The 15,861-nt window shown below is 43.2% G+C and overlaps 1 protein-coding gene across 4 annotated transcripts in view; it reads left to right on the forward strand.

Annotated features, from left to right (window-relative positions):
- Nucleotides 1-15,861, forward strand: part of ASPH (aspartate beta-hydroxylase) — a 230,196-nt gene that overhangs the window by 124,004 nt on the left and 90,331 nt on the right. For all 4 annotated transcript variants that reach the window (XM_082601145.1, XM_082601143.1, XM_082601142.1 and 1 more), the window contains one exon: nt 15,185-15,270. In XM_082601145.1, the coding sequence (XP_082457271.1) occupies nt 15,185-15,270 (86 nt within the window). The remainder of the gene's footprint in view (nt 1-15,184; nt 15,271-15,861) is intronic.

The raw sequence follows: 15,861 nt of genomic DNA on the forward strand, positions 1-15,861 counted from the left end.
ACTCGGCTAAACACCAAATTCTTCCTTAATTCTTACCTTACTGTTCCTAGTAGAAGTAATACCTTGCTTCTTTGTGTTCCCAAAGTATTTTATAATTCTTATTTTGCCTAATAATTTTCAATATTCTCTTCTAGTCATTAATTTACCTTTTTTATTTTTTTTTACTTTCTAATGTCAATTATTTGAGAATAGAGATTTTTTTCTTAGTCTTTTCAAGCCGCTGTAACAAAAATACCATAAACTGTGTGGATTAAAAGAAATTTATTTCTCATAGTCCTGGAGGCAGGGGAGTCCAGGGTCAAAGTACCTTCAGATTTGGTATCTGGTAAGAAGCCTGGTTTGTGGATGGCAGATTTTTGCTGTGTCCTTACTTGATAGAAAGGACTAGGGGACTCTGTGGAGTCTTTTTACGAAGCACTAACCCCATTTATGAATGGGGCCTTCGTGACCCAATCACCTCCAAAGCGCCCCACCTCCTAACGCCATTACCTGGGCAGTTAGGATTTCAACATATGAGTTTTAGGGAGACAAAAACATTCAATCTATAGCAGGATTACCTACAGTTCACTTTTGTATCCCCTTCATTAGCCAGCATAATACCTTGTGAGGTACTTCATAAATGTTTGTCAAGGTAGTTTGAAAACTGATGTACACATTCCTCTAAAGAATCCATAATAACCAGAGGAGACCTTCAAGATGGCGGAGGAGTAAGACCTTCAAGATGGCGGAGGATAAGACGCGGAGGTCATCTTCCTCCCCACAAATACATCAGAAATACATCTACACGAGGAACAACTCCTACAGAACACCTACTGAACGCTGGCAGAAGACCTCAGACCTCCCAAAAGGCAAGAAACTCCCCACGTACCCGGGTAGGGCAAAAGAAAAAAGAATAAACAGAGACAAAAGGATAGGGACGGGACCTGCACCAGTGGGAGGGAGCCGTGAAGGAGGAAAGGTTTCCACACACTGGGAGCCCCTTCGCGGGCGGAGACTGCGTGGGGGCGGAGGGGGAAAGCTTCCGAGCCGCGGAGGAGAGCGCAGCCACAGGGGTGCGGAGGGCAAAGCGGAGAGATTCCTGCACAGAGGATGGGATGCTAAGGCCGCTGCTGTCGCCACCAAGAAGCCTGTGTGCGAGCGCAGGTCACTATCCACACCTCCCTTCCGGGGAGCCTGTGCAGACCGCCACTACCAGGGTCCCGTGACCCAGGGACAACTTCGCCGGGAGAACGCACGGCGCGCCTCCGGCTGGTGCAACGTCACGCCGGCCTCTGCCGCCTCAGGCTCACCCCGCATCCGTGCCCCTCCCTCCCCCCCCGGCCTGAGTGAGCCAGAGCCCCCGAAGAGGCTGCTCCTTTAACCCCGTCCTGTCTGAGCGCAGAACAGACGCCCTCCGGCGACCTACACGCAGAGGCGGGGCCGAATCCAAAGCTGAGACCCAGGAGCTGTGAGAATAAAGAAGAGAAAGGGAAACCTCTCCCAGCAACCTCAGGAGCAGCGGATTAAAGCTCCACAATCAACGTGATGTACCTGCACCTGTGGAATACATGAATAGACAACGAATCATCCCAAAATTGAGGCGGTGGACTTTGTGTGATTTTGTTTGTACAGATTTGATTTTACCATTTGTCCTACGATTCTGTCTGTCCATTTTTTTTTTTTAGTATGGTTTTTAGCCCCTGTTATCATTTGTGGATTTGTTTCTTGGTTTCATTGCTCTCTTCTTTCTTTCTTTCTTTCATTTTTTTATTACTTTTAAATTTTTTAATTTTTAATATTTTTTAATTTTTAATTTTTTTATTTTTTAATAACTTTATTTTATTTTATTCTTCCTCTCTTTCTTTGTTTCTTTGTTTCTTTGTTTCTTTCTTTTCTTTTCTTTCTTTCTTTCTCCCTTTTCTTCTGAGCTGTGTGACTGACAGGGTCTTGGTGCTCTGACTGAGTGTCAGGCCTGTGCCTCTGAGGTGGGAGAGCCCAGTTCAGGACATTGGTCCACCAGAGACCTCCTGGCTCCAGGTACTATCAAATGGCGAAAGCTCTCCCAGAGATCTCCATATCAACACTAAGACCCAGCTCCAATCAATGACCAGCAAGCTACAGTGCTGGACACCCCAAAACACACCACCGGACGCAGTCCTGCCCGCCAGAAACACAAGATCCAGCCTCATCCACCAGAGCACAGGCACCAGTCCCCTCCACCAGGAAGCGTACACAACCCACTGAACCAACCTTACCCACTGGGGGCAGACACCAAAAACAACGGGAACTACGAACCTGCAGCGTGAGAAAAGGAGACCCCAAATGCAGTAAGTTAAGCAAAAGGAGAAGACAGAGAAATACACAGCAGATGAAGGAGCAAACTAAAAACCTACCAGACCAAACAAATGAAGAGGAAATAGGCAGTCTACCTGAAAAAGAATTCAGAGTAATGCTAGTAAAGGTGATCCAAAATCTTGGAAATAGAATGGAGAAAATACAAGAAACATTTAACAAGGACTTAGAAGAACTAAAGAGCAAACAAACAATGATGAACAACACAATAAATGAAATTAAAACTTCTCTAGAAGGAATCAAGAGCAGGATAACTGAGGCAGAAGAATGGATAAGTGACCTGAAAGATAAAATAGTGGAAATAACTACTGCAGAGCAGAATAAAGAAAAAAGAATGAAAAGAACTGAGGATAGTCTCAAAGACCTCTGGGATAACATTAAATGCACCAACATTCGAATTATAGGGGTTCCAGAAGAAGAAGAGAAAAAGAAAGGACTGAGAAAATATTTGTAGAGATTATAGTTGAAAACTTCCCTAATATGGGAAAGGAAATAGTCAAGTCCAGGAAGCGCAGAGAGTCCCATACAGGATAAATCCAAGGACAAACACGCCAAGACACATATTAATCAAACTACCAAAAATTAAATACAAAGAAACAATATTAAAAGCAACAAGGGAGGGCTTCCCTGGTGGCACAGTGGTTGAGAGTCCGCCTGCCGATGCAGGGGACACGGGTTCGTGCCCCGGTCCGGGAAGACCCCACATGCCACGGAGCGGCTGGGCCCGTGAGCCATGGCCGCTGAGCCTGCGCGTCCGGAGCCTGTGCTCTGCAACGGGAGAGGCCACAACAGTGAGAGGCCCGCGTACTGCAAAAAAAAAAAAAAAAGAAAAAGAAAAAAAAATTAACAAAAGTTGGTAGCTACTTTTCTAAAATACTTTTTATGCCTCTCTGCCTTTTTAAATTGTACGCCGCACACAGTTTAACTTTCTTTAGTGGTTAGAGACTGTCATGCCCATTTTAATGAACATCAGCTATTGTACAGAGATACCTTTTGGGGCTGTTGAAGTACATAGCACTGTTTACCTGTACACAATTTGACCCATATTGGAGTGCTATTTGAGCTGGGTTCATTTCTGATGTCTTTCTTACTTCAGTCTGTTGGCTTTTACATCCTGCTACTGAGTGTATATCTGATTCAAGCAACCCTCACTTCTTCTTTCTCATATACTTATAATAAGGTAAAGGTGCTAACCTCTAGAATGAGAAGATCAAGATTGTTAGAATTGTATCTAAAATAAAATTGGGGGAAGGTGGCTGTTCTTTCGTGGAACAGTGAACATGGAGATGAAATTCTTAATGTCTGAATTAGCTGTTGGTAAGCCTGTGGACTGCCTTGGCACTGAAGGGGTTTCTGTTATGTATAGAAAAGACATCACTTAGCATCTCTGAAATTTCTAATTTAACATATGGAGTCACATCTGTTAAAGGATTATTACCCTAGAAGGGGAGTGATGTATAAGTTATTAAAATAACCCTATGGGGAGTCAGCAGACTACATTTAATAAACCGGAATACTTGCTGGACCCATTGACTGCTCCCAGCTGAATCCCACATTATTCCAATAGAAAGGGCGGAGGAAAACAGTTGCCCTTTATGTAATGTTTACTGTGTTGTATTAGTTAGTGTCTCTCAGCAGAGAAACATTTATGTTAACTGTGTGGTTTAAGCGTTGAATATTGAACTCCTGCTGGCATGTAGTTGATATTTGACTCAGGAGAACAAAAGTCCATTATTCCTTAGCTGTAGGAAGATAGGAAGGGTCCACCTTTCTTCTTCCTTCCAATCATCAGTAAAGGCTGGCAAGTAAGACAGTCTCCCCTGAGTTGCCAAGATTTACCTCTTCTCCCCCTACTATATACCTGCAAGGTGGATATATCACATTAGAGGAAGTGGGCTCAGAAGGGGCTCTGTTTGGATCAAACACATTAATTTTCCTTTTTCACAGTGATGACACAAAGACTCCCGCCAGAAGCACTTCTGTGGCTGTCTGCTGATTGGGTTTCCCAACAGCCAATAACATGACCCACTATCAATATGAAAGCAGATTTATTTCAGACCCTCGTGTGAAGCATAGCAATAGAATACCTTGCACAATTCCCACTTGTAAGTGAAAGAGAAAAGAACGGAGAGCTCCCACCAGCATCCCTGCCTGTGCTTTGGAGGAGCATTGGTGGATCTGGGCTTGCTTTCCCTGTACCCAGCAGGAGGAATTTCATCAAAAACCCTAGGACTGGATTCTTGAAATCTTGAATGTTTCACTCTGTTGTTTCCTTCTTTTTTGTTATTTGCCTTAATTTATAGATTTCCTCACTGCCAGACAAATTTAGCGTGGAGGTTTTTTTTCTTATACTGAAATCTATCACTGATTTTAAAAAGAAAAGCAAAATTAACTTCCATTTGTAACATAGGAAGATTAAAATATGTAGTGGGGTCTGTCGTGGTTTAACTGCTATTTAACATGAATAATATTGAAATTAGCATTACATGATTATTTCAAAGCTTCAGGCTGTATGTCAGATATAGAGCACATTTTTCTTCAATGACTTATTTTGGTCTTACTCTTCCTTCTTAAATCATTTTGCTCTTTAGATTATTTTTTATCCAATTCCACCTTTGGATACCTATAACAAAAAGCAACCCTTCATGTTTTATGTGGTCCTGCTTGAAAATGCAGTAGGGTTTAGGGAGCAAAGGGAGTACAATGGGGCCCCATAGCTCCTTAGTCCTTTGTTGACCCAGGAAATACAAACGGGATGTAGGAATGGTTTGGCAAAGTTTTTAGTTGTCCAGAATCTCTGCCAGAGAAATGTTTGACCGTAGAGCAAATCTGGTATCTTTAAAAAATTAGTTCTTCAAATGTTTACTAATAAGGTAGGTCATACATATCTCCCATTTAATTAAAGAGCAGAATTTTAAAGGAAATGAAAATAAGGTATTATAGACGGAAGTCATGATTAATATTTATATGATATTTTATGTTCCTTTATGGTTGGTGGGTAGGGGTCAGACATTATTCCTGTTTCATGGAAGCAAGACTAAGCAAGTCACCTAAGAAAGGCAGAAGTGAGGCTCACACCCTGGCCTCCAGACTCCATACCCTGTGACCTTCCTACTAAGCCAGGTGTCTCTGTGTAATGTGTACATGCTGGGTCTTTGAGACACAAAATGAAGGGAAATCACTGTGATAATTTAACTGCCTTTATCCTCTGAGACAAGTAGTACAAAGTTCTGCTACTTCCTTATACAACATAATACTTATACTAATACTTAATTCCACTCTGTCATCACTCTCCAAACATGCAGGCACACCCTAGTGTCTGAACTTTTGGGCCAGATGCCAGGTTTACAACAAAATGTCAAAAGCATAGACACTGGAGTCAAGACAACCCCCAGCTCCCGTCTTGGCTCCTACCGTTGACAATTTGTGCAGCCTGGGTGAGTTGCACATGTCTAGCAGGGTAAGTGATCAATGAATGTCAACTATTATTATCAGCAAATAATTTGACAAGGCATTAAGCAGAGACTCAGAACATAAAAAGCAAGCTGCTTAGTGTAGTTTTTATGTTCTACTAAAATCAGCTGAACTTTGCAGTCCAAGCACTTACTAGCTAGTTGTGTCTAATCTTCTGCCATTGTGTTTTAAATTCTGAATATATGGAAAAACTAGAATGGAATAAGAAATAAGTATCGGTGTTCTCTATAAAATCTTCAGTGGAGATTGTCTCGCACTTACCTTGTGTCTTTCTCTTACCTTCCTCCTCTGTCCCCTCTTTTGTTGTCTGTTGACACTTTTTGGACTAGACCTTCTTCATAAAGCACGCTATTCTCATTCTCAATTCATTCTCTATCTTGGGTGCTTACAATTTTCCGATTGTTTTTTAAATAACTGATACGCCTAAGTTACAAATTGACATGGATGCCCCCTTCTGGAATATCTTTTTTTAAATTGAGTTATAATTAACATATAATATTACTTTCAGGTGTACAACATAGTGATTTGATATTTTTTATACCTTATGAAATGATCACCACGATAAGTTCAGTTACCATCTGTCACCATAAAAGTTGTTGCAATATTATTGACTATATTCCCTATGTGACATTCCATCCCTCTTATTTATTTTATAGATGGAAGTTTGTCCTCTTCATCCTCTTCCCCTTTTTCAGCCACCCCCTAACTCCCTCCCCTCTGGCGACCACCAGTTTGTTCTCTGTATCTGTGAGTCTGTTTCTGTCTTATTTTGTTTGTTCGTTTGTTTTGTTTTTCAGATTCCACATATAAGTGAAATCATACAGTATTTGCCCTTCTGTGTCTGACTTATTTCACTTAGCATAACACCCTCTAGGTCCATCCGTGTTGTAGCACATGGCAAGATTTCATGGGATATTCTGATTCATTCGTGCTTGCATGTATTTATATACATTCAGAAACATTTATTGAAGACTTTTCATGGGACAGACCATGTGCTGTGCTGGAACTAAATTATGAGGAAGACACAGTTCTTTCCTCACAAAAATTAACAATCCAGCAGTATGGGGGTGGCGTGGGGCAGAGAGTGTACATCATATATAACCACATGGCCAACTTAAACACAGCCTGAAACTTTGCTATTTCTAGAAACAAAGTGTTGTATGAGCACAGAGGAGAAAATTTTGTTGTTGTTTTTTCACGAGGATGTCTTTAGATGACTTGATAGAGGAAATAGCATTTAAACTAGGTCTTGAAGGTTGAAAGAGAGTATTCTTTGGTAGAAATAGAGGGAAGGGTTTTCCAAGCTCCCACACCCAACCACCACCAAAAAAAAAAAACACCATGAGAAAAGTCACGGAAGTGTCACAAGTTCATGTGAAATTTGAGAGTCTGTGTAAAGGAAATGTAAACTGCTTTACAGGTAAGTAACAGGAGGTGAAGATAGAGTGGCTAGGAGCCAGTTTGTCAAAGGCAGTAAAGCTGGTTCCAGGAAACAACTGTACGGATTTTTCTTGACTAAATACAGCGTTTCAGATAGGTTTTGAGTTGGTGGGAGAAGTTCTCATTTTCTCTCTCTCTTTTTCCCAGTTAAGTTAATTTAAGGTCCTTAATCAGCTTACAGTGTTGTATCAAAAGCAGATGGCAGCCCCGGGCAGAGCAGCTGGTTTGGCCCTCAGCGTGGGAATCTTGAATCCGCCTCTGGCTGGGGCGCGGGGCTACAGCTGTCCACTCTGTGTCTTGCGTGTTTTCAAAAACCCCATTCTTGCTGCGCCACCTCTTACAGTTGGGGTGTACATCCTCTCCCTACAAAACTAAAACTCCCTGAACGTGCATTTCAGGCCTCTTCTGGCTCTTAAAGCAGGTTCAGTGTCACTAAGGCCATGTACCCATATGTGGGGAGAAAGCAAGTCAGTGACCGGGGTCCCTGAGCAATACCTCCAACCCTGTGAGCTTTCCAAAATTCTGGAAAGCCCGGATTCCCATAATAAAAACATATACATTGCACCAAACCATAGCATCCAAGCAGGAGGAGATTTTTAGAAAGATAAAGAAAAATAACTAATGGTGAAAATGCAATGTCCCAAACTTGTGATTGATTTACAAAATAAATACTCCTTCCTCTGCTGGGAGTGCCACTTCTATCTGGGTCTATACTTAAGTCCTCGATTTCCCCAGAAAGCTTTCCCTCCCCCTTCCCAAAAAGATTAGCACCACTCCTGGTCCACCCTCATCATTACCCTCATTCCTCTAAGCATTCATTATCCATTTACAGCTTTCTCCCCAGTAAGACTGTAGCCTCCTTGAGGAATGTTCTGTTGAATCCCCAGCACACAGCACAATCCTTGAAACATAGTGGCTTTTTAGCAAGTAGTTGAATGAATGAATGAACCAGTGAAAATGTGGGTCTCAGTCCAAAGCCTGGGGCCCCCTCCACTGCTTACAGAGTCACACACAGAAGAGCAGCGATGGTTTCCTATACTTCAAGAGTAGTCAATTTAAAAAAAAAAATAAAAATTAAAAGTAGGGTGCTTGGAGGGTGGAATGAATGATAAGAAAGAGACAGGAGCAGAAAAGGTAGCTGGGATATTAAATAAGGAGAGAAGTTTTCTTCCTTTTTTCTTATATTTGCAGGGAGGAGCCTGTTAAGCATAGCTGAATTTGAGTACGCTCACATTACCTCCTGATAAGTTCATGGTTGGCGGGGGAGAGCTCAAAATCAGATTTAATTTTATTTTTGAAAGAACGATGTTTTTATGCCCAAATGCTTCTCATACTGATATACCTATGATAAGAGTCTTCATTGATTTTATTTTTTGTTTGTTTGTTTTTTTGGCCGCACTGCTCGGCTTGTGGGATCTTAGTTTCCCAGCCAGGGATCGAGCCCTGGCGCTCCGCAGTGAGAGCTCGGAGTCCTAACCACTGGACCTCCAGGGAATTCCCGAGAGTCTTCACTGAGAATCATGTGACTTGTCTCTTCCTTATAACTTTTTTGTCAAGTCAGGTATTGAGGTGTAATTTACATATGGTAAAATCCTCCTCTTGTGGTGTGTAGTTTTGACATATGCATTGACATCTAGTTACAATTTCTCCACCACAATTAAAATCTAGAACTTTGTATCTCAAAATTCTCTTGTACCCTTTGGAGTCAACCCCTTTTCCCACCTCCAGCCTCTGAAACCACTAATCTGTTTTTTTTTTTGTTTGTTTGTTTGTTTTTGTGGTACGCGGGCCTCTCACTGCTGTGGCCTCTCCCGCTGCGGGGCACAGGCTCCGGACGCGCAGGCTCGGCGGCCATGGCTCACGGGCCCAGCCGCTCTGCGGCATGTGGAATCTTCCCGGACCGGGGCATGAACCCGTGTCCCCTGCATCGGCAGGCGGACTCTCAACCACTGCGCCACCAGGGAAGCCCATGAAACCACTCTTCTGTTTTCTTTCCCAACAGTTTATCCTTTTCTAAAATGCTGTGTAAAGGGAATCATCCAGTTAGTAGCTTTATGAACTTGGCCTCTTTCACCTAACGTGATGCATTTGAGACGGATCTACATTGTTGCATGTATTCATATCATGGCTGAGTAGCGTTGCGTTGTATGGCTCTGCCATAAACTGTCCATCCACCAGGTGATGGACGTTTGGATTTTTTCTACCTGTGGCTGTTACAGTGCTTCATTGAATGCGTGCATATGAGCCTCTGTGTGGACATGTGTTATCATTTCTCTTGGGCAGAGAGCCAGGGGCAGGATTACTAGGACGGCATGCGAAGGAGTTTAGTGTTTATTTTATGTGCTTGGGGGATCCATGGCGATGGGGTAACATGGACAGATTGTGTTTCAGGAAGATCCTGAGGACAATGTAGAGAGAGAACAGACTGGAAACAGGGGGACAGGTCCGGAAAGTTGCTTTTCTGTCTACCTTATGGCAGACCTTGCAGCCTCCGTCACTCATCATCAGAGTGTGTCAGGGACATAGAGAGATGCAAAGATTCTGTGTCTGTTTTCATTGGTGGTCAGCTTCTCCTCATGTACCATGGTATGAAAACATCTTCTTCCATGGACCAAGTGGAGCGGAAAGGGAGTCAACATGTGTATTGTTAGTCTTTTTTCATGCCTTTAATTATTCTTTTATTTCCCTTCTTTTGCATTTCATTTGCTCTTAATGTTTCAACCACGGCAAGGGAAGTCAGGATTTGAAATGCAATGGGTCACTTTTTTTTCTTTCTTTGTGGTTTTGGAAAAGGACAAACTACGTGTAATGGCAGTGACCAAAAAGAAAAGTTCAAAGTTTTATAAAACATAAACATCTGCTTCCTAAACCATTTTTAAAAATCCAAATTCAACAAAATTAACAACCCATGGCAATACTCCTAGGTCTACTTTGAAAGATTATTAACATGATTTAAATCAACTGAAAATTAGAAGTGCAGGATTTGTTCAGAGACCTTAAGAGAACCATTTGTAGAAGAAGAAACTGAGGCCCAAAGAGCCTGAGAGAGTTTGCTCCATCCTGTCATGAGCCCTGAGACCCCACTCCTGTTTCTGCAATAAGACCACATGTTTCCCCAGAACAAGAAGGAACAGATCTGTGTTTTTTAACAATTGGAAAAATTGCCTTAGGCTTTTTATACACTTAAAAATAAAAATAGTCATGATAGGAATAAACTTGAATTTCAAAGAGAGGAGCAATATTAGCAGCTATTAAATAGGAAGGTTTGTGAAAAGAAATTTTATGGGACAAAGTCATTTCTCTTGGTAATGAGTGCTTTGAGATTTTTAATATTCTATTTTTCGTGATGATACTGAAATATGTTGACCCTGAGTACAGCATGGCTATTTAACAAACATATTTTAATGTTAACTGTATATTTTGGATGTCCTAAGCTGCCAATAGTTTTTTTTTCCCCCTGTAAATAAACCTCATGTTAACTTTGACAGTGGAACATGGGAGATGTGCTTGGGAAAAGTGCGGATGCCAGCAGTAACCCTCTGCTCAGGTGCTCGCCAGGCTTTCCTGGTCCTGCTGTCGTCCTGCTGACAGACACTTCTGCAAAACCAAAGCGAGCAATTGAGAGACATAAGTCAGTGCTGGGTGACACGGCACTGACTTCCACCATTTATAAATCCCCATCTTAGCCAAATGTCGATTAATTTCCCATGTCCTCAGCACGTATGCTAACATATCATGGCATGCTGTTGAATATGCCCACTAGTCACTATTTTTTCAGTCTCTGCTTTAGACATATTTTTCAACAATAGGGGGCCTTGGGGCTTGGGGGGAGGAGAAGAGAATGGTGGAATAAATAAAAGAGAATACCAATTTTTTAAAATATTTAAAGAGGGCTTCCCTGGTGACACAGTGGTTGAGGGTCCGCCTGCCGATGTAGGGGACGCGGGTTCGTGTCCCGGTCCGGGAGGATCCCACGTGCTGCGGAGCAGCTGGGCCCGTGAGCCATGGCCGCTGAGCCTGGGCGTCTGGAGCCTGTGCTCCACAGCGGGAGAGGCCACAGCAGTGAGAGGTCCACGTACAGCAAAAAAAATAAATAAATAAAATTTAAAAAATTAAAAAAAATAAAATATATAAAGAATGATATATGTGCCACATCTTCTTTATCCAGTCCTCGGTCAATGGACATTTAGGTTGCTTCCATGTCCTGGCTATTGTACATAGTGCTGCAGTGAACATTGGGGTACATGTATGTATCTTTTCAAATTATGGTTTTCTCCGGGTATATGCCTAGGAGCTATATACAATGGAATATTACTCAGCCATAAAAAAGAACAAAATAATTCCATTTGCAGCAAATGGATGGAACTAGAGATTGTCATACTGAGTGAAGCAAGTCAGACACAGAAAGACAAATATCATATGGTATCACTTATATGTGGAATCTAAAAATAGGGTACAAATGAACTTATTTGCAAAATAGGAGTCACAGATATAGAAAACAAACTTATGGTTACCAAGGGGGAAGGGGTGAAGGGATAAACTGGGAGATTGGGATTGATATATACACACTGCTATATATAAAATAGGTAACTAATAAGGACCTACTGTTTAGCACAGGGAACTCCACTCAATACTCTGTAATGGCCTATATGGGAAAAGAATCTAAAAAAGAGTGGATGTATGTATACGTATCACCGATTCACTTTGCTGTACACCTGAAACTAACACAACATTGTAAATCAACTATACTCCAAGAAACATTGAAACTGTATTATATACAAGGAATGAAATGGAAAAAGTGATCAAAGTGTCAGCTTTATTACTGATAAAAGTCGAATTGAAGAATGGGACTTAAATGAGCAGGAATGGTAGGTTTCATAATCTTGAACCCAAGAATTGGACATACCCGCCCACTCCAGGCTGTGGAGAGTACCCCTCGTTCCGCCATGTGGGTGGGGACCCCTCCCTGCAGGATGTGGCATCCGCTCAGCGCATTAGTGGTACACATCCTGGGGGAAGGGAAGGGGCGGGACTGAGCTACACAAGCTTGTTGCTTCCCCCTAACTCGGTGATCAGATAAGTCACACCGCCTCCCCCCCGTGGGGAGAGGCAGGAGGCGAAGATCCTTAGGAAACTTCCCTCTTTTTGGAAACCATTCAGGTGGGAAATGTACGTGGGAGAGGGGAGGTGTCGGAGGACGGACGGAACGAAAAGTGCCCACTGAACTGAGAAGGCATCTTGAGACCGAACAGCGAGGCAGGAAGCCCCGTGTAATCAGTGGATCAATTTATTACAGGGTAACTTACAGGGTGGGATAGGGCAGAAAATGATCTGGAAGCATTCGCAGAGGCTATGGCCACTGGGACAATTTGATAGTTAACCTGGGGTATGGGGTGCTTGGAAATACGGCGTGTATTCCTAAATCAAGATTTATGAGTGGGTAACTAGTCTTGTGGGCGCCCGGAATGCGCCAGCAAAGGTCTTCATCATTGTTTGGAGACTAACAGAGCATAGAGGCCACCTGGTCCTAATGATGATGAAACAATATCTATTAACTCTAAAGCCCCTGACAACAGAGAAGTGATTCACTGCACAGTACAGTCCTGGGTAGTGTCAGTGGAAGGACAGGAGAAACTGTCAGGGCCCAAGATGGCATCGGCCATGCTAACAGCCATATGGGAGGTGTCAAGGGACTGACCCCTTTGAAACCTCAGTGGCCACATCTGTGAAGTTAAGTTCCCCATGTCCAAGAGGTTGAGAGAATAAAAGGAGACATGGCCTGGAGACCGGCACACAGTGAGTGCTAAAAAAAAATAGTAGCGATTACTTTCAGTCTTTGGATAATTCCTCGTGTTCCTTCTTCTTTACTCTGGTCACAAACTGACCAGGTTTGTTATTTGGAAACAGATGAATACAGTGCCATCCTCTAAAATAGGGCAAATCCGAGACAGAACAGATTTGTGAGCAGTAGCGAATTTCACTTTGGATCTGAGCTTGAAGCCTCTGTGTCCATAGGCACTTGGATTTATGATTTTTGTATTTCAGGAGAAAACTAACTAGTTAATATGTAGCTCAGTTTGGAAATTAAACCATGGAAGCCCTTTAGAGGCTGAAGACTGACCCTGATGAGCACAGCATGCTGGGGAGACAGGAGGAAAACCAGGAGAGTGGGCAACACAGAAGTCAAGGCGAGGGACCCTTTCAGGAAGGAGGGAGGAGTCCACCGTGTCCCATGCTGCAGGGGGGCCAGGTTGGATGGGAGAAAAAGGAACAGGGGGACTTGCAGAGATGGCCATAAGCATTATTAGCTCTCAGATACGGAGCACTTACTGTATGTTGATCACTGTGGTATTGCCCACGTGCAATATTATTTAATTCTCAAGAACACTGCCCCATGTTATAGATTAGGGAAGTGAGAGTCGGAAAAGTCTGCCACCAGCTTGGCTTAGGTCACAGAGCTGGCACAGGGCAGAGCTGGGACTCAGGCCCCTGCCATCTGACTCTTAACCACTGAGGCTCCTTCCTTCTGGATGACTCGCTTTTGCCCCCGTGGTGGGTGGGGACAAGAGCCCTGTGGGTGGAAAGGGAGCCTTGAGGGAGGGGAGCCGGGAGAGGATGGCAAGTAGGGGTGGGGAGGCTGAGGTTTGTCCTGGTTGGTTGGTTTGCTGGCTTTAGGATGGTGGAGACTTCAGCACTAGGAAACGTGGACAGGGGCTCAGAGGAAAGCCAGAGTGAGGAGACCTACGGAGGAGGCGATGCAGACAGCAGAGTGCGGGCCTGTGGGGCAGGGCGGGGAGTGACCCTAGGAGAGAGAACCCCTCCTCCTGCACCTGGGGACACAGCACAAGGAACTGAATGTGTTGGTTTAATGTCAGAGCATTAAGGAAGTTCTCCTCTGACTGCTCTCATTTCTCTCTACCTGGAACGTCCGGCTTACCCTTCAAGGTCACACCTGGTCATGCTCTGAGCCCTGAGACAGGATTATCTGCTCTGGGTCCACCCCGCAGGCCCTGCCAGGTGCGCACCAGCAGGCCCCAACCCTCCCCTGCTGGTCGTGGCTTCAGGCTGAGTCAGCAGGAGGAGATTCAGGTTGCATCAAAGACATGGTGCCACTCTGCAGGGGCTTATGGTTTGAAAAGGGACCAGGATAAGTACACAAAAGTCCCATATAATAGGGGGAAGAACCACAAAAAAACAAAAGCCATATGCATGGTGCTGAGGACTTCAGTCGTGTGATAGAGAAAACGGAGCACTTCTGTGAGTCATGTGTGGAGTGAGTGTGGTTTTCAGCTGGTTGTTGAAGGAGGGGCGTGTTTTCAACTGACAAGGAAGAAGCCATTTTACTTGGAGAAAGTAGCCTCAGAAATGGCAGAAAGCTTATTTGGGGAGTGAGGGGTGGTCCCATCTGCCTAAAGTATGGAATATGCTGGAATTTAGGTCCAGGATGCAATGGAAGGGTCTTGAGCCCTAGACTAAGAAATCCTGCTCACTTGAGTCCCTCGAGAGTAATTTCCTACTTTTATCTGATCATGAAACATTGTGGGTGTGTTCAAAGACAGTTGTAAGCAGCCTTTGGGGCTTAGCCAAGGAGTTGATCCTAAGAGTTTAGAAATCATACCTACCATTTTCATTCCAGAAATTAGGTCACTATCCTGAGAGTTTCAGGATACCAGAATGCACCCAGTCTCCCAAGAACACCTTCGAGCATTTGAGAAAAAGGGCCCTGACCGTCTCCCTGTGGTTTGGCAGTTACTGACTGGGTCATCCTGGGGGTTGGGAGAGCCGTGTGGGAAGCTGAGCCAGGAGTGTGCTTGGTTCTCCAGTTATAGGCTCAGGACCAATGCTAGGTTTCTTACTACTTTTGTAAATCACTATTCTCAAGAACTATTTCTAGACAAAAACATAAAATAAAAATTAAAAACCTCTTTTTTTCTTTCAGTGAAGAAGAAGAAGCCTAAACTCTTAAATAAATTTGATAAGACTATTAAAGCTGAACTCGATGCTGCAGAGAAACTCCGTAAACGGGTAGGTGGTTGTTTTGCTTTTCGCAGGAACTTGCGATGGTTTCTTTGTTAAATAAACTCAGCCATTACTCTTGATTTGTTTTTAAAAAAAACTGTAAGAGAAACAACCTTTGAATAGAGTGGATTTTTCCCCAGGCACATCAGCATTTCACGTGAAGTGAATCAAATGGAAAGAAAAACAGCAGCTGTAATGGCCAAATAGAAATAGAACCTTACCGTCAGGCCAGCCGACTTGGGTGTCAGCCCCTCCCATCACAGTCTACTTTGGTAGCTTTGGGCAGATCACTTAGTCATTCTGAGCCTCCGTTTCCTTATTTTAAAAAATGAGACTAATACGCGCTCTTCCTACTTCCTACTTGGTCTTTTCCAATGAGATAAGAGATTAAAAAAGAAGCATCAGTACTGTCAAGTACCATACAAGTAGCGGTTTTCATTTTAAAGCAACTCGATGCAAAAAGAAAACATAGGTTAGTCCAATACTCTTAGGATACTTACTGTTAAGGTGAAATGATATTAGATTTAAGATTCTTCTCACGCACCTCCAGTTTAGTTTCCAGGGTGACTGATGTTTTGCTTTTTCATCAGTTAATTT

This window comes from Mesoplodon mirus, assembly GCF_964341445.2.
Source record: "Mesoplodon mirus genome assembly, chromosome: 16".
Lineage (NCBI taxonomy): Eukaryota > Metazoa > Chordata > Mammalia > Artiodactyla > Ziphiidae > Mesoplodon > Mesoplodon mirus.